General features: G+C 45.5%; 1 protein-coding gene across 2 annotated transcripts in view; it reads right to left on the bottom strand.

Annotated features, from left to right (window-relative positions):
- The window catches only part of LOC146190868 (uncharacterized), a 40,948-nt gene that overhangs the window by 4,496 nt on the left and 16,785 nt on the right, over window positions 1-19,667 (bottom strand). Inside the window, exons 14-20 of one of the 2 annotated variants that reach the window (XM_084601256.1) lie at window positions 17,575-17,750; window positions 16,302-16,492; window positions 15,445-15,467; window positions 13,981-14,241; window positions 10,283-10,466; window positions 7,446-7,636; window positions 5,333-5,610 (exon numbers count right to left, since the gene is read on the bottom strand). In XM_084601256.1, coding sequence (XP_084457382.1) covers window positions 5,333-5,610; window positions 7,446-7,636; window positions 10,283-10,466; window positions 13,981-14,241; window positions 15,445-15,467; window positions 16,302-16,492; window positions 17,575-17,750 — 1,304 coding nt within the window. The remainder of the gene's footprint in view (window positions 1-5,332; window positions 5,611-7,445; window positions 7,637-10,282; window positions 10,467-13,980; window positions 14,242-15,444; window positions 15,468-16,301; window positions 16,493-17,574; window positions 17,751-19,667) is intronic. The other variant, XM_084601257.1, reaches the window with a different exon arrangement.

The raw sequence follows: 19,667 nt of genomic DNA, 5'->3' as shown, positions 1-19,667 counted from the left end.
CCATGCGCTTGCATACGCCTATGATAACGCTCGTCGCCTGTGTTCGCCAATTTTCGGCCATAATAAAGCAATAAAGCGATTGAAAAGTCGCAAAGAGCACATTTAGAGCGTCAGTTGTGCTCTGCTGCCTGCCTACGGTAGAATGGTTAGGCAAGACGCTTTTAACTTGGAGCGAGCAATGAGCAACGAAGAAAATAAATCCGCATAATGTGGACTGGGCGATAAAAATTTTAGGAGGCTTACACTGCGCCTTAAGAGTAGATGCAATATCGCCTTCTCCTTTATCTTTCTTTCTCGTTTATTTATTACAAAGCACCAATTGCCAGTCACTATCCTGGTTACACATTTCGATATATTACGCTACTCGCTGACATGCGCACGATTTTTTTCAGTACAATGAAGCCCCGTAACGGCAGCTTTTTTATTCCGCGGATCATTTTATCTTTAATAACTTTAATTGGTAATCACTATAACACCACTGCACATCTGCAAAGTACCTTACAAAGTCATAAACACCACTAAAGTCATAAACGGAGCAGGATCGACCCCTCATGCCAGATGATTTTTTTTCTCCTTCGCTTGAAACTTCCAGTATTCTTTCCGACTGACACACGGCGACGACGCCAGATTTCCAGCGGAACAAGCTATCCAGTAATATAGGCAACAAGCTTCGCGGTCGAAACTCACTTCTGAGTCGGATGTCAAACGATCAATTTGTGCATGAGACATCGCTAGCGCGAACACGTGTTACCCAATTGTTTCAGGTGATGTGCGCTCGGTGATCATCCTTAACGCTAGTGGCGTGTCTTAAAAACACTGGAAAAATATGTGGTTTGACTACGATTGCTATATGCAGTAATTTGAAGGAATTAGAAATAATATGGATTCGAAGTGTTTTATTGAACTGGTGACTGGTGAAATGTCCCTGCAAGGCGATCACTTGCGCTATCCGCCGTGGCATTGAGGTGTAGAGCGATGTAATCACATCCGGTCGTCCACGTAACACCTCCCATTCTTCCTTCACTGCATCCCACAAGGAGTCGGCCGTGGTGGGAATATCCCGGCGGGTGCTGAGTTGCTGTTTGATTAGGCCCCAACATTTTCTATTGGGTTGAGGTCAGCTCCTTTGGGGGGCCAGTTTAGCTGGCGCACTACGTGGCTGTCGAGGAGTGCTGTCACTTTACGGGCGGTGTGGACTGGACTCCTGGCCTGCTGGAACTGAAAGTCACCATCAGGGAAAGGGCCGTCGAGAACGAATGGCAAGAGATGGCAAGTGATAATGTTGCAGTATTCTTCTGACGTAAATGGCCCTTCGATGCGGACAAGCGGGCCGAGCCCATCCTTGCTGATCGCCCCCAAACGTTTACAGTGCACCTCCCACTGCAAAAAATGCTTTGGGTGTATTCCGGGAGGTACCTAAAAGTAGAGAAATAAGAAGAAAGATGTTTTATCTCAGTAAGCAATATATGTTACATTCAAAGAAGGGAAATAGCATACGCGATCATTAGAAAATATAAACACTCGACAAGACAAGGAGGAACGACCTAGACACGACACATGCAGGGACTGACTATTACTAAGGCGTAGTGAAGGGAATGTATTTTGCCACTACCAAAAAAGCATGCTCACATGATTACACACAAAAAAAAAACGAAAAATAGAATGAATTAAAAAAATTACCGCTACTTCACAAAAAATCACCACGGTTCTACTACGAAACTTATAATTTCTGGTTCTTGTTATTACAATACCAGCCCTTGTTATAGAAACCTAGGTGGGCGAACCTATACCCTGACGCCTACCATATTCCAAGTGATATGCAGGGTGCAACCGGCGTGGGCATATACTACCAAATCCTTGTCTTTTAAAGTAAACTTAAGAACAATATTAAAATAGAAATTAAAAATAAGTTTGCTTCGACATCGTATGGAGGCGAGCGCTATTACTTTATGGACGAAGACGCAGCTTGACCCGAGTTTGAGGTCTCTCTAATTAAAGATGCATATAATTTGGGCATGGCATACTGAAGAAGGCAAAAATATAGCGCGAGGAGGTACGCAGTGGAAAACTAATTACATATATCTTACAAAAACCGATATAAAATAGAAAAACTACTCGCAGAGTTTTCAGGGTGCCACTGCTAGAAATTTGCTTAAAATTAGCTGAGAAGAGTGACCGTGTCTACAATTTTAGCCGCGAACAGGGCAGCAGATTTAACCTTCGAAATTAGCTTTTGTTTAGAGAGGCACCTTTTTGTTTTTTCAGAAAACGCCTCGTTTTTAAATAAACACACGTTTTGTGCAGTAGACTTAAGCGTGCTCACCTGCAGTTCAGTGGTTGCCACACACGCCGTTGGTGGTCCCAGCGAGTGCTGAAAGTCGATTCGTCTGAGAAGACAACTTCGCCCCAGTCTTCCACTGACCACTGCTCGACGGCTTGTGCAAAGGCCAACCTTTCTTTGCGCTGTTTATCTGTGAGGTGCGGCTTTTGTGCTGCCACACAGCTCTGCAGACCTGCAATCTCCTCCGTATTGTCTTGCATGAAACATTGAGAGCAAGAGCGTCCTTTAGTTCTTTTGCGCTGAGGAACGGGTCGGCAACTACCGCAGCGACAATCAGTCTGTGCACATATTCTGTCGTTGGGCGTCACCTAACCTCCCTTCATCATTTTTATAGGCTTGTATTATCCTGTTAACGGTGTCTCTTGACCTATTAGTGCACCGGCAAATTTCCCTTTGGGAGACACCTTCTAGAAAAAAAACGCACAATGCGCCGTCGTTCTTCTAGCGGCACTTTCGGCGCCATGATGCCGACTGAAGTCGGAGCTCGAGAACGGGTTGTTTCAATGCCTACAATCAGCCAGTAAACGTGGTCAGAACATAGCCTTAAAAGCAGCCAATCGGCAAGCGAGACGATGGCCGATGACTCGCATTTCCGAAAAGATTACCAAGGTTAAAGTAATAAGGAAAAAAAAGCGTCTTCGTTGTGTCATTCTGGATCAGCACCATAACAGATAGGAGAGTTAAGCGTTCCAAGAAGGGAAAGGTGCAACAAGTGCTACCATCCGCCATGTAAAAAACGGTGTATATCTTGAATGGGTGGCTGAGACATACGAGCGGATCCGCAACACGCCATACGCCTTCTTACGGATGCACGAGGAGCGAAAAGCGAGGCGACCTATACTTCCAGACAAAACGCAAACACACCGAGTGTAACTTGGCATCCATCACCTTGGCTACAGGAGAGTTCTAGGCTACCAGCGAGATTGTAATGCATTTTGCGTCTAGTTTCCTGAGCACTCAAAGTGCCCGTAGGGCAGTCAATCTAAACCAGACGCGGAAGCTCAGGGGTTACGGCGTTCAGCTACCGAGCCGGAGTACACGGGTTCGAACCCGACCGTGGCGGCCGACGCAAAAGGCGCCCGTGTGGTGGGCGATGTCAGTGGACATTAAAGATCCCCAGGTGGTGGAAATTATTCCTGCGACCTCCACTACGGCACCTCTTTTTTCCTTTATTCTTTCGCTCCCTTCTTTATTCCTTCCTTACGTCGCGGTTACGTGTCCACCGAAATACGTGAGCCAGTTACCACGCCATTTCCTTTTTTCAAACCCAATTATTATTGTTATTATTATTTTTAATCACTCTGAATGTCTACAAAGCACCCATCGAGTTCGCATGGCGAGTAGGAAGATATTCTACCTTGACGGCAGTCAGTAGATTCTGAAATAGAGAGGGGGACACTAACAACAAGAGGTGAAAACGCAATTTGGCGACAATTTAAGCGTTCAACGGCTCTTCAGCCCGGCGTACCAAGGCTAGTTAATTGTGCGGCCAGCTATTGCGAATGTATCTTGCATATTATTGTGCAACTGTGTCCTCATCCATATTGAGCGCGAGGCGAATGCTATCTTTCTAACCTGCAACCTGAGAAGGACGCTCCATGGCGTGGAACAATCTCCAATGATGTCGACTACCCTGCGTAGGGAACAGGCAGCCACACCATGCAGCCCAGCGTTGGCTACGTAGTCTCTTTGCATAGCGCCGCGCACGTGCAGTAGCCCGGGGAAGAGCTAAGGAGTCGTCAGGGTGACGAGAAGCATAATGATCCGCCTGGCGAGCCCAGAGATTCAGGAGGTGCATGTCCGGGTTTGACTAGTCTTCATTTACACTTTTGGTAACAGTTTGAGTCGCGAATGTTAAGAGGCCGCATAGTGCGAAAGGCATTCTGGATCATTCTTTTTTTCCGGCGTTGTAGTTGTTGCTTTTTTTAGCATGGCCTTCTCATGCGCTGCGCTGAAAAGTGGTGAAGAAGAGCATTATCGTAATCTTGTGTGAGCGCGAGGGCAATCGAGTGATAACCGCCTGTCCACGCCGATGGAGACTCATGCGCTGATGAGTCAGCAGCGTGCCACTGCGGCAACGGCGCCTAGCGGCGCGCCGCGACGACTGACGGGCGGCAGCTCCGAGCGAGTAAACTGGCATGCTCGCAGGTAAGGAAGGACGCGCATGCGCGGAGCGCGCGGCGATGCGCTCCCCGCTGCTCCGGCTACTGTGCGTGGCGGTCCGGAGACTTTTGTCCCCGATAGTACTTATCAGAGAACTCTGTTGAGCAAAACTTTTCCTGCATTTTTCGCCTTCGAGTTAGCTATATAGTTTACTGTAATTTATGACACAGAGCAGATTTTGTAGAGGGATGCATGAAAAAGAGGGTGCAAAGATAAAAAGCACAGTAATGAAAGAAAAAAGCCATAATTTTATCATCACAATAAGCTAGCTCCACACGGTGCACAATTTGATGCTGTCAAAAAATTAAGCTGCCCTGGTACGAACAACAGCAAAAACAAAATTGGAAGGACAGTTATGCACCAGCAGCATTAACGTCCCCTATCTGCAGCTCCCTTTGCAGGTTCTCATTCAAGCATATGCACTTTGCAATTCGCTTAATCACCAATCTCTTAATTTGCGCCTCTATTATCGCACACAAAAACTTTTCAATATACAGACATAAGCTACCACATTATGTGAAAGACTGCACCAGATAGATAAAAAGCCCCACCTAACGAAGTCGTACAAACGTGCCTGCGTGGTTTCGGGTTAGAACGCCTCACTAGGAATGCGAAAAGACAAATTCTCGCCGACAGAAGAAGGGTCCATTAAACAAGTGCAAATTCACGGGTACCCACTAGTCCACGTACCTACCATCATTAATACTAAACAAAAAGAGGTAAGGGGTGCCAGCAATGTACCCAGTTGTTGAAATGTAGAAGTGAAAGAAAACAGACTTTCAGTGCCTTTCAGCATGAAGTGTTAAAAACACCAAAACGAGTACCCACGAGGGGCGCCTGGGCGCTGCAGGCTGTGCACACGTGATCATCGCCTTGTGGGCTGCCTGCAGGTGCTTCCGCAGCTTTGTCTTGGATACGCAACCCTTGGAGCAGAGCGGACACACCTCCCGGAAGGCACGGCTGTGCTTGAGCACCCTGTGCTCACGCAGTGTGCTGGCTTGGCTGAAACTGGCACCGCATTCTTCGCAAGTGAATGGGCGCTCGCCTGTGTGCGTACGGATGTGTGACGACAGGCCAAGCACCGAGACAAAGCTGTGTTGACATATCTGTCGGTAAAGAAGAAGAGAATCTTTTTTTTTTCTCCATCCACTTTGCTTGAGGTTGGGTTCACCTACAGCCTCAGACATAAGCACACAGGAGGATGACCAATGACATAGAGCATCCGTGTAGCAAATGAATAGGTGACAGCAAGAAAGGTGAAAGTGCTGAGAAGCCTGTTCAAGAGAAAATAAATACCTCGGCATGAATAACACAAATGTAAGTGATAGCTCCAAATAACGAAAAAAATTAGAACATCATTAATCGTAAATAGTCGCTGTAGCATGATCAATGACATCTCATATCGATCAAAATGAAAGCAAAATTAGCAAATGCAACTTTTATTATATGTTTCGTGGAGAGCCCTAAAGAAGGCTGCTGTGCTATGATGCAAACATGGAATACAAAAAAAAAAAATATCAGCAACCTATCAAATATTTACTAAAAGTTGAACACTAACACAATCATGTCAACACCATAACATAGTTCATCACATATTATTGTTCTTTACTGCATTGTCACTCTATGCCTGTCTTAGAGATTATACAATTGGCTGCCAGTGCTGGGTTTCTAAAAAGAATGCCGGATAGAGACGTAAACTGCTATTTCCATGGTATACAACAGCAAAATACAAAAACAAAGCAGAATGACAATGAGCAAGCAACAAAACTTGGTTGTGCACCAGACATGGAACAAAGCAAACACGTGTTGCATTTACTCAGTATGAATTCCCACCCTTTCTTCATAAAAATTAAGCCAGAAAATGACACATTCATCTCAAGTAAACACAAAGCACACACTAAAAAAAAACATCCATTCAATGTGTTCTGCTGTCACCTTGGCTAGAGCATCCAAGGAAAGCCTGTTGTATGCATTATCGATGTAGCTGCGATACCCAGTGGCATAACGTCCATGCAGCAAGTGCGCCTCAACGAGGGAAAGAAAGATGGCATTTGTATGTTTAGCAGCGATAGGTCGATTAATGGCTCACATACAACCATACTAAGCAATAGGCTCAAGCGCATATATCAGTGCAAAAGGCACGGTAGGCCAAGGTGCAAGGGCGCTGTCCCATCCGCCATGGTTCAGTGAGGTATCGGTTTGAGTTTGGTTTTGGGGGTTTAACGTCCCAAAGCGACTGAGACTATTAGAGATGCCGTAGTGGAGGGCTCCGGAGATTTCAACCACATGGGGTTCTTTAACGTGCACCAACATCGCACAACACATGGGCGCCTTGCTTTTCGCCTCCGTCGAAAGGCGGCCGCCGCGGCTGAGATTCGATCCCGCATCCTCGGGCACAGTAGTCGAGCGCCCTAACCACTGCACCACCACGGCGGGGCCAGTGAGGTATCAAAGATGACATGTGGCAAATAAAATGCGATGAAAGGAACAGAGAATGATGTACTGGTGTATTAGACAGTGAAAAGGATTTGTCCGAGACTAAAAACTCCTAATGCAGATACAGAAATCAATGTTCATATTTTGCGATAAATTTTCCACCATTTTGCTTCCATAAACAATAAAAGTGGGTGCGTCCTATAAATGGGCAATCAACACAGTGTTCTCAACAAAAGATGAACTTTACGATCTCGCCAAAGAAGCAAGTTGAATGAGATCTGACTGCATCAGAGCAGAACTATTCCGCCACAAGCGAAGTTAGCTTTTTAAAAAGGGCGCTTCTTTCACATAAATGTATATAAGGCTTAGCGTGCATAATGTGCAGAGGACTGTTTATGTGCCAGATTTTAGAAAAAGAAAACTGTTGCATGCACGAAGGAAATTATTACGAGGCAAATTATTCTAAGCTGTTTCTACAGGAAACTGGGGCCACTGTGAGACTCACATCGCAAGTGAATGACTTTCCGTCTTTGGAGCTGTTTCCGTGCAGTGCCATCTTGTGCGCAGACAAGCTGCTCTGATACTTGAAGCGCAGATGGCACTCGTCACAGGTGAGTGTGAATGATCGCCGGTCCCTCTGCCGTACGGGGCCGCCTTTGGCAGCTGTGCATGTCAACACCACTGAGCCATCAGCAGCTGAAAAAATATGTCTGCATTCAATCCCAGCATGTCCACAATACGACGCATACTAACCACTTTCGTCACTCGTACAAATGCAGAGATGAGGACACCAATGCACCCAGAAAATAATGTGCATGACAGCATCCAATGTCATTGTCAAACTAATTACTTGATGGCATTTGCTTTCTTTATTCGAATTCCGTCGGGGAGGTTGGTAAAAGCCACATATATACACTGCAGAATTACCCATGCCTAATTATGGCTGATTTTGTTAGGAAGCAACAATCTGCAAGCAAATATAGCAGATGGATTCAGGACAAGGGACTCAGTCATAGGCTACAAATACTACAGGGATGCAAACTTGGATGCAAACTTAAGAAACTTCAAATAAGGAGTGAATAGTGTGTTTATTTGGCTCAAATTCAATTCGATATGTCGATAACCTAAAATTTTCTGATACAATATTCGACAGCCATCGATTATTGTGCAGACTTTCATAAATCAAACTGTGGCAAACCCAGAAAATCAAGCCAAATTGTCTAAAGCTCAAAATTTACACTGTCTACAAAGCAGTACAAATCTACAATTTTTGCCTGATGATGGTGCCTCTTTCATATGGCCACAGACGACACTTCCTTGTGGATTTCTTCATGAAGGTCTGTTTGCAGCACTTATGCAGAGTTTCCGCATCATTCTTTTCAAAGTGCTTTACTTTTTATCAAACATTCAGGCTAATTTTCGTAGTAAAAATCTTCTGCACAGTCAAAATTCTATCCTTGCATCCAATATGTCACCAATAATTGTATCGTTACGATATAGTTTATTTTTACATAGGGGCAATTAAAAAACTAATGCATCTAAATAATTTGGTCAATATAAGCTATATATTGTTATTTCTGCAATTATAAGTGGATTACATGGTACACAATAAAATCTCTTTAATTTGACCCTCGTTAATTCAGAAATTCAGATAACTCGAACTAAGAGCACAGTCCCAGCCAATGTTCAAGTAGGTTTATGATGTAGAATGCCTGTTAAGTTGAACATAGGCAGGCTTGCCCTGTGCGATTCGGAGGAGGGATAACTTCGAGGTACAGGGTCATCCACTCCTAGCTGAAACACAGTTGCTGTCTCCAAAGCGCCACAGCGTCAGACCTAGCAGTTGCGTTCAAGCTAAATGCCAGGCTAGATGATTTACCCCCGCCAGGTTGCTGTATGTTTGCATCATCCTGCAATGATGCTTTAAAGACAGTGACCAGGTTTCAGCTCTAAGTGGATGACCCTGAACAACCTGCACAACCAGCTATCGCCAAAATAAGACCTCCCAAAACCTCAACTGCATGGAACGTTGGTGCCCATGCACTTCAGCATGCTATGGCAGGCACGACAGAGATTGGAAGTCCCCAATCCTGAAATATATCTTAGATGCATAGTTTTTTTTCGTAACTTCACACCATTCTGTGGCTGCGACCATGTGCACGCATCGGCCAGTTGCACCAGTTTAGATGCAGTTTGGCACGTCTCTTTCAGTTTTTATTTTGGAACGGCATCCTGCTCTTCTAACGTGTGCGTCCACATGCTACTTGTGGTACAATAAAATTGCAGAGCTGGTCACGCACAATTTTACTGCACTGTGTGCTTCACCGCAATGCTTCATCGCATGTACTCTTGACTCCGCAGGTGAAGCCTCCTCAAAACGCAATGGAGCTGTTTTGTGAGGAGGCACCACTGCTACTTCATCACGCTGCATGAGGTTTCGCAATATCTGCAGGGTGCAGGCACAGGCCATGCTGTCCCTGTGACACATGCAAGTCCTCCTCTGTGAGGCACGGGAGTACTTTGGATCCCCTCTCAGCATCACTGCACTTTGCTCACTGCTGATTTATCTGATAGCAGATTTCTAATGCTTCATCCTTTCCATAATATTCTTTGTTTCCCCAGTGTACAGTGCCGAGCACTAGGAGCGCGGATTTTGGTACACCTCACTTTGGGCCCTTTTTTTTCAGAACAATGATCTCTCGGGCAGGGCAGGAGGCATGTGACAGTGGTAATCGGCTTTTGCATTGTTCGCTGCTTTTCTTTTCCATGAACATACGCGCCAAGATTTCGCTCAGGGCCGGCCATGTAGTTTCTGCTAATAGTGGCATGCAATGCTTTTCAAAATGCTCTACTCTGTACCACAGCAAGTTTTCAAGCGAAGCTGGTACACGTTGACAGTTGACCTCTGCTCTCCACAACAGAGATGCTGAGTAGTTTGTGGACGCATTTGGTACGGATGCGTACGGCGAAACCCCTGATGGTAACCAGAGTAGAAATAGTGTGCGATGATCTCTTTCACAATGTCGCGAAAAGCTGCAATCAGCATGCAACGCAACACTGCAGCTGCATCAGCAGCTTTCTCGGCCTTCAGAATATTGTCACGCGACGTCTTGACTGATCACAGGCGGCAGCGCAACGCATGATGAGCCCCACGGTGCCGCCTGCATATTTCTGCTTTTTTTCTACCTAGTTTCAATGTATTATTCAAGCTTTCACAGCAAGAAAAACAGTAGCGATGACATAAAGAAAGAAAGCCTCTTTCGTAAAACTAATTCAGGCTTGAATAGCATTCAGGAAAACAGCCCCAACGCACGGCCCCAACGGGAGGCAAGCAACACTCACCTTCTGCCCTGTACCTCTCCTGGTGCTTGGAGAGGTAGTGCACACTTGCAAACACACGCAGGCATGTCTTGCAGCGACGGCTGTTGCGGTTCTTGCGCGCATCGTGCGAATCCCCATGGTGCCTCAGAATAGCCTCGCTCTCAAACAGGCGTTGGCAAACAGTGCACTCATGGCCACGTCCTTCCTGCACACAAAGTCAAACAGTATGAGCTGCACGAGTCCACGAAAGTACAGAGAAAGGGCAAAATGTTCAATGGAACAGATACACTGAAATCTCTTATTCATTTGCCCTAATTAAATCCCTAATTATTGCCTCAGAATGGCAAGCATGATACTGTCTAAGACATCGCAGTGGTAGAACACAGAGACAACTCCTTTTAAGAACAACCTTAAACGGCTAGATAATTTGCACCTCTTATAAGTAGTGCCCGTAAAAAGATATGTGAGCATGCTATGTATGTCCAGATATGTGTTACAAAAAAACAATAAATAAAATGAACTCACAGAGTGGGAATGCATGAAGTCAACTCAACAATGAAGCCATGAAATGAAGTCATATTATTCCAGTTCAGAATAGCATTGGTCAAGTTTTTCGTTTTCCTCACACCTTTTTCCCTATCAGATGTTACCAATACCATTTGCACGGCCTGCAAATAGTATTGCAGCAGCAGCAAAGCCCGCTTGTGACGCTTTTACTCTCACAAATCAACTTTCAGGCTTTACCAAACCAGAAAGATCAGACGTGAATATGTACAGGTGCCACCATAAGTTTTCGAAACACCGAAATCGTGAGAAACCACAATTCCCTCACTTCCTAGAGGTGCAGATATGAACTGAAGGGCGCATTCTGCAGGGCACACAGGGATGTGCAAGCGTGCCCTTAATTCGCGCCTCTGTGCTTACACTACACAGAAACTAGGCTTTGTTGTAATTTTTTCCAAAAACTTCTCTGGACGTCTGTACATGTTCCTATAAGGTGTGTGGTGGTTCCCCAATGAAGCCGGAATTGCCGTACATGTCCAAATTACCAAACTTGAAAAAAAAATTTCCGCTATAGCATATGTAAACCACAAAAGGCTACTTTTTGAAAGGCATACCGAGGTGTGTTGAAGTCAATGAGTCCCTATGCTGGGGCAGCTTAGCACATTCACAATAGGAGAAATTTTTGGAGCCCAACTCCCAGTGCATCATGCCACATTCTTTGCAACATTTTGCAACAATGCTATATTCTTTTCACTGCAAAATTATTGCGATTAAAAGAGAATCCTCATCCATTTCAATCACCACTGCAAGAAGATTAACTGAAATCAGTGTATAAACGAAAGTTATTCGACTAAAAAAATTCAAAGTAATATGATCAGACAAAATGAAACTGGTTAGACTAGTAGAGCGATGAGAGTGGTTGCCACTGATCACAAATGTACTCTGTGCACACACAGAACAGGCTTGCATGAAATCACTGTTTTGCTAGGGCAGCCCACAGCTGTGCACTGCTATTGTTCCACATATGCATTGCAAACAGAGCAGGAGTAACTACTAACATAACAAAAGGTTGGTTGGTTGGTTTGTGGGGTTTAACGTCCCAAAGCAACTCAGGCTATGAGAGACGCCGTAGTGGAGGACTCCGGAAATTTCGACCACCTGGGGTTCTTTAACGTGCACTGACATCGCACAGCACACGGGCGCCTTGCTTTTCGCCTCCACCGAAAAGCGGCCGCCGAGGCCGGGATTCGATCCCGCGTCCTTGGGAACAGTAGTCGAGCGCCGTAACCACTGCGCCACCCCGGCGGGGTAACATAACAAAAGGAGCAACCAATGTTTTCTAGAAAACTGATACCTTTGAGTTTAATAAAACTAAAAAGTACCATCGATTCTCTCCATCCTGTCTTCTATCCCGTTTCTCTCTTCTTTTGGCCAAGACGGTTCGATTAGTATTTTTACTTTAATGTAAAACCGTTACTAACTGCATTCTTTGATTTCGCTGGAGTGGCTCAAAAATCATTTTTGAGTAACTGTTCGAAAAAGCAAGTTTTGAACCCAGGCGTCCCTCAAGCTGCACTTCGGATATCATTGTCATCATATGCTCTGACAATAATGCTCTAAAGACCATAATTAGGCCTCCTCCATAAATACAGTAAAAGCTCGTTAATTTCAAGCTGAATAATTAGAGTTTTCAGAAAATTTGAACTACACTACCTGATCTGGCCAAGCTTTATAGAGATCTGTGTACAAAAAAGCCTGTTAATTCGAACGCGAGTCAGTTCCACCACAGATAATTCGAATTATGTGCCACCACGTCTCGGTGACTTGGCGCACAGCACGTGGGAAAAGAAAAAACAAAATGCCCTCAGCGAAAGAGCGGCATTGTTAGAGGCTGCGCACGTCCAAAACGGGGACAGATGAAACTGAGTAAGACCATGAAAAAGTCGGTAAAGCCTAAATGGCACCATGACAGGCGCAGCGCCGCCAGAGGGTAGGTAGGGGTTGGCGGCGGCAACTGCCTGCTCTCTCTTCCGTGTAATCTCCGAAACTCGCAACTAAATACTCGTTATACTCGCGATCATGACGCCAGCTTTTAGCATCGTTCACTTCAAAAGGCATTTGCTGCTATCGCGCGTTCTAATAATTCAGTGGCAGTAGACCAGTAGACGGTGCCGGCCCCGATCGGCCACGGCATGATAAAGCGAACATACTGAAAACAAGGCTTGCACAACCAGACATGCGCTGGCACTCTACCAAAATCGCTCCCCCCACCCCCTTCTTGCTAGAGCCAAGGTCAAAAGGTAAACACATCATTATCGCTGGGAATCTTGGCGCACTGTCAAGAAATGCGCTGTGGACGGTGACAGCATAAAACGGAGGGACGCACTAATGACTGACGCCTTTTTTTTTTTTTTTTAATTCTTAGGCAAAAATTGGGGGTGGGTGGGTTGATTATGCGAGTAAATGGGTAAATTTACCGCAATGTAAATGGTTCTTGTCAGTTTCATCAAGGCAATTCGATAATTCGAACATCGGATAATTCAAACTTTTCTAAGAACCTAAAGAGCCCATGAAATTACTCAGCTAAATAACCAAGACGTGGCAAAGCAAAACAAAATGAAGCAGAAACATGGCTAAACAGGGGCTAAATAATGCTTCGGCGTGTAGTATATTCATGCTTAGACAAGCTAAATAATAGCTTAATTGTTTTTCTACACTGCCTCCTTGATACCTATTTACACAGGAGCACTCACCTTCAAAAGCATTTGAAGCAGAATACAAAATGTTCATTCTAATTTTTTTCCTAGCAGTTTTCATAATTTACTGCTTCTTTGCAGTCTTTACCCCATAAGAAAGCTTACAACTCTCGGAGACATCATAATTTATATTTGGGATATGGGATCCAAGTTCGAACTGGACATCAAACCATTCGTACCGCACCCGAACAGAAGAGAGAGGCTAGGGCTGTTCCTCTACAATCCGCAGCTTTCAAATGACAAACCCTGCGAAGCGATGATAATACAAGCTTCTAGAAATGTACTACAAATGGTGGCACCATCCCAAAGGAAACAGCGTTGCATTTTCGCATGCATATTTGAACGCAGAGCAAAGTGCGTATGGGTACACATCGACACTGAAAAGGTTAAGTGTAAAACGTCTCAATTAAATGACCTTGCACAGCTTATACTACCCCCGAGTCGCACCAAAGAGAGTACCTCGTGCATCTTGAGGTGTATTTCATAAGACTTGGGACAGACGAAGCCCCTCGGGCAGTGCGGGCACTGCTGGCGACCAACGGTGCCATGCCTCAGCCGCTGGTGACGTGTGAGCTCGGCCACCTGGGCAAATTGGCTCGGACAATGGGGACACTGGAGCATGCCCCCGTGCTTGCGACGCAAGTGGCCCACCATGCTGCGCCGGTTGAACGTCACATAGTCACACTGCTTGCAGTGCTTCTTCAGGGGCTCCAAAGAGGCCTGCCAACCGGACGGAAAAAAAATTGGCAGTGGCTTAGCTCTGCTTTGCCTGGATATACGTAGCGTAAAGCATGCGCAATAGCGCCCGGTGCAACTGTTGTAAACACGGCGCTGGCTAAAGGTCACGCGTCGGAGAGGAGCGCGCACCGGCTCTGGCAAGGAGGCGACACACCTGCGCTTCTCATGACGTCATGCGGCGGTCGCGCATGCGCATAACGGGTGGCGCACACTCACGCGAAACTCAGCTCTGACCCGCGTAGGGTAGCTTTACGCTACAAAGGTAGCCTTCACCATGTGCGCTCCGAGAAAATATGCCAGCGCAAACCCAGAGAACAAGTTGACCTGCACGACTGGGTCAGTGCAAGTAGAGGATAACAGCTGGAAGCAACAATGCTAAGAGACAGCACCTAGGAGACAAAAGTGCAGTACAGCAGATCAGGGAGCTCAAAGCCGGTCTGAAGTGTACGGCACAATGCAGGAGGTTAGGCAAGGTAAACGGCGAAAAAAACAAGGGTGCGAAAAAAACTACACAAGCACTGTCATGTCCTTGTTTTCAGTTCTGTTTCCTCAGATTTACATCACATGACAAAGAGCTTCCAAAAATGCTCCCTTGGAACAAAGTATCGCTACAACTTCCCATTCTGAACTTGGTACCGCGTGCCCTCAGTGGGCAAAACACATAAGCAAGGGTGAAACCGCCCCGTCCTTTGCTACCTCTCAAGACTGGTAAGCCTTTCTCATAAAAGAACTTTGTCAAGCAGCTTTAAAATGCAGAATTACCTTTTTTTTTTTTTTTTAGCAGAAAGTAAATCAGGTCAGCAGATGACGCTGCCGCAAAGAGCTTAAATTATAAAAGCGACAATCAATGCTTGCCGCTTTGGGAAAAAATGCGCCTACCACCACTTAGTCTCTGTTCATCTCACAGTACCAGCAAACTGCTTATGCCTTCTCATTACAAAAAAAAAAAGAAAGAAACAAAGAAAGAAAGGAAGCTGAGAAATTCGTGCATTACCCTGTAAATGAGCAGAAAAAGCTAGGCCATACTTGCTCACCCTCCAGGCAACACACTAACAGCAATCATGTCCTCACTGGATAAGTCTTGGAGCCTTGGTAATCATGGAGCCTCTGAGCAGTAACCACGATACCAAGTGAAATGCCCCACTTAGCTCTGCATACAATACTAAAAATCCAGTGAGCTCTCACCCTCTCTTCTTCCGTCAGCTCATCTAGAAAGGAGAGAAGAAGCAGCAGATTATTGCAGCACTCACAATATAAATATTACAATTGAGAATGCAGTGAAAACGGTATATCAAAACAAAATCCTTTCTTGAAAAGTAACTGAAATAAGGTACTACTACATAAAGTAAACTAGGCCGCCGTGGCTTCGCGCTTGAGTGCCTGCTTCGGCTGCGGGAGGCTGTGGGTTCGATTCCTGCTGCCGCCGGTCTACCCAGCCGGTCAAATGGGTACAGGGGTCCCCCGGCCAAGTGCCTGGCTCTTCAGGGGTGCACCTTCTGGGAAAGAAAAGTCTATGCCTAAAATTCCCGTCACCTGTGGGCAACTAGTGACTCTCCAGTAGAAAAAAAGGGCCATATAATGGGCTTTTGCCAAGCAAGGCTGGCTTGTTGTCCATTGGCGGAACGGATCACTGTCCGAACGGCGCAACTATTTGGGACCTATCACCCCTTTGCACCAGGCCGGGGGAAAGTTGTACCCATTGAAAACTGCTGGGTACCCGGCAGCACCAGGGATCGAACCTGGTACCTCCCGAATGCGAGGCAGATGCTCTTCTACAAGGCCACCAAAGCGGTGGCCTTTCAAGTTCGCCTGAAATAGCGTTTATTGTAATAAGAATATCATTTGATGATATGCTTCAATTAGCTCACACACACAACATGAAGCCTCTAAAAAAGCAAACAAACAGCATTATGGCTAAAACATGGCCAGAGAAGGGAGCGTATATCGAAAACTAGCAACACACTTTTGTGAGGATACCTTTCCAATATCGCATTGCATTACTCAGATCATTTTCATGACTGCAACCAAGTTTAGAGACTTACTTATGTGAGACAGTGCCAGGTGATAACGAAGTGTGAGAAGGTTCTTGTAGCGTCTGTAGCAAAATTTACAGGAGTGAACCAGGCGCGCACTGTAGTGCGTGTACACTATGTGCCGGCGACAGGCAAGGGCGTTCTTGAACTTCTTTGGACATTCCGGACAGTCGACAGAATTGGGGTTGTGTTTCTCATCCCTTTGAAAGTAAACAAAACACACAGTTACCTAAGAAGACGGGCAACTGCGAACTGAAAGCAGTTGCGATCGAGTCATTTCCGCACTGCCGTACGTGCCAGCATGACTTGGCCACTGAGTGATGTGAAAGACCCGAGTCACAAGCGTGCACAGCGACTCTCTGACATCAAACTTGTCGCCCATGGAGCACAGAACACAGACATTTGTGAGTCAATGTGACACCGCGCAATGAGGCATGTGCATCTTTTCAGCAGTGGTGTTTTTGAACCGAAGACAGGAACCCCGGGTTTATTACCGCTGAACTAGTGGAATGCCTCGCTGGCAGTCTGGAATTAAGGTAATACCCGTGGCAACTGCCTACTATGTTCTCTCATACCCAGATACATGTATGACCCCTTTGCAGGCCAATATAACAATTCTGTAGCTGTGCGTACATTGGCGAGTTGGTCGTAATCAGCATCACGATTGCAATAGTCGTCATCACTTTCCGAGGGCAGTAGGTCTACGACAGCTTCGAAATTGGCCATAGTGATCGTGTTATGGCAAATGATACATTGCCATGTATTGCACGCACGTTGGCGCTTGATCGGTTGCAGAGTCCTACGCTTGCATACTTGTTTTGGCAGCTGCCATCGCACGCCAGTGTCGGAACTGGCACTGCACACTCACGTGACCACTTGGCACCGTTGCAGCGCTTTTCAGAACTAGTGCAGCCAGTGCAAGCCAAATCGAAGAGGCCTTTTAACGTTTTCCTTCTTTTAACCATTCTCTCCCCACAATGCTAACCATGAGTGAACTAGAGTGCCCAAGTGCTAGTGCATCCTTTCACTCTTCAATAACCACCTCGTCCTCGCAATGCTCAGCCAAAACAATTTTTTGTGAGTGGATAGGAAGATGAACATGGACAACAAAAAACATAGGTGTTAAATGCATTCTTGCATTTAAAATATAGCTCGCAGCATTAGATGTCCACCTTTACATTTTGTGCACACATTCATGAAAAAATATCCTATCAATTGCAACTTTTAAAATGCAGCAAACTCTGTGCCCAGCCCCCAAAAAACAAACCCCAGTAGGACTTGCCTGTGGCTTAATGCGCTGGCAGCCGTCGAGAAGCGCTCAAGGCATTCAAAGCACCGATAAATGGGGGCTGGGGCATGAACCTCCAGGAGGTGGTCCCTCAGTGAATTCATATTGTCCAATGACAGGTCACAAAGGCTGCATGTCTGTGGCTGATCATCTTCCGAGAGGCGATGAACCTGTTGTCCAAGCAACACGCCCAAGTGATGACACAGCTTGTGACAAGCACAGGTTTTGATTATTGTAATTCAGTAGGCAGACGTAAAGCATGCGTAAAAGCCATACTAATGATACAGCCAGGCAGGCCTTTAGAATGTAACCGGAATTTACGCACAAATATATATTATGAGTGCTGGTGCGCACAGAAATTGGAGCCTTAGAAGTGCAGGACTAGGAAAAAAAAGTTAGTACAGTAAAAGCTCGTTAATTCGAACATCATGAGACTGGGAAAAAAGTTTCAATTACTTAATGTTCGAATTATCAAATGGCCTTGAAAAAACTGACAAGAACCATTTTCATTACGGTAAATTTACCATATTTACTCTCAAAATGAGCTCTATCGCATAATGAACCCACCAAGCCCCGATTTTTGCCAAGAATTTGGAAAAAAAAGTGTCAGTCGTTACTGCATCTCTCCGTTTCACGTCGTCATGGTCCACAACGCATTTCTTGCCAGTGCACCAAGATGCTGCGCAGCGATAACTTCAGGGTGTGTTTACGTTTTGGCGTTAGCTTTAGTAAGTAGGGGAAGGGAACTTGGCAGAGTGCCAGCACTTGTCCAGTTGTGCAAACCTCGTTTTCAATATGCTCGCTTTATTATGCCAAAGGCAATTGGGGTGGGCGCCGTCTACTGCCCCTCAATCATTGGAACGCGCAACAGCAGTAAAAGGCCTTCTGAAGCGAACGATACTGAAAGCAGACGTCATGATCTCGGCTAACCGCATATACTTCCGTTGACGACTGATGGGTGGAGGGAAGGACGGCTCTCACAAAAAAAAAAAAGGTTTGTCCCGCGTAATTCATAGCGGCCATCCGAAGTCATAGCCTTTCACTGACATTGTCTGGGACAGTGCTAACAGTACTTACCTGTATTTTCGAATTAACACGGCTTGAAATAACGAGTATTTATTTGCGAGTTTCGGAAGTTGCGCGGAAGAGAGAGCAGGCAGCCGCCGCTGTAGCCGCCAACCCCTACCCTCCAGCGCCGCCGCACCAGTCATGGCACCATTTAGATTTTACCCACTCTTCCATGGCTTCACCTGGTTTCATCTTCTGCCCCTGTTTTGGACGTGCACAGCCTCTAACTATGCCACTCTTTCAAGGGGGTGTTTTTTTGGCCACATGCTGCGTGCCAAGCCGCCCACACGCGGCGGCACATAGTTAGAATTATCCGGGCGCTTTGTACACAGATCTCTAGGGAGCTTGGCCGGACCAAGTAGTTTAGTTCAAATTATTCAAAAATTCAAATTATCGAGGTTTGAATTAATGAGATTTTACTGTATAATCGCCCTAACGTCCACTCTAGAAGTCGCTACAACCACTGCATGCAAGTGCGATCTTTTACTGACCCTTTTTATAGCAAACTATATTATGCCAGCTATTGTGCCATACACAGAATATATGCGGTAAAATATTGGTCTCTCTTATTGATAATCTGCTCACATAACAGGCAATTTGAAATAATGTGGGTGTGGTTGGAACAAGGAATAGATGAAGAGTGGTGCACAGCTGCAGCACCATGCTTCCCGGTCAGGGCACATTGGGCAGCAAGGCCTACTCAGTTACTCATTACAAAAATTCACAAGTTCAAATCACTGGTTACTTTCTCTCAATAAAATAGTCCTATATATGCAATTTCGATAGCACGAAATTTGTCAGTTCAAATTACCCAAAATTAAAAATAATAAAATTCCACCATAACTGTAAACAATCATGAGAAGAATACCTATACAGCATTCAAGAAACATTCCAAACAATCATACCAAAATGAAAATCTATCAAGACAGATGTCATATTTTCTTGCATTTTTCCCACTAGCTATGAATTCAGCTCACACCCAAGCACTGCACTTCACATACACAAGCTTGAGGAGGCCT

This window comes from Amblyomma maculatum, chromosome 4 (genome assembly GCF_055883805.1).
Source record: "Amblyomma maculatum isolate TAMU_Amacu chromosome 4, ASM5588380v1, whole genome shotgun sequence".
Classification (NCBI taxonomy): Eukaryota; Metazoa; Arthropoda; class Arachnida; order Ixodida; family Ixodidae; genus Amblyomma; species Amblyomma maculatum.
Note: the sequence above shows the minus strand (reverse complement) of the source record. Positions and strands in the feature narration are given on the sequence as shown.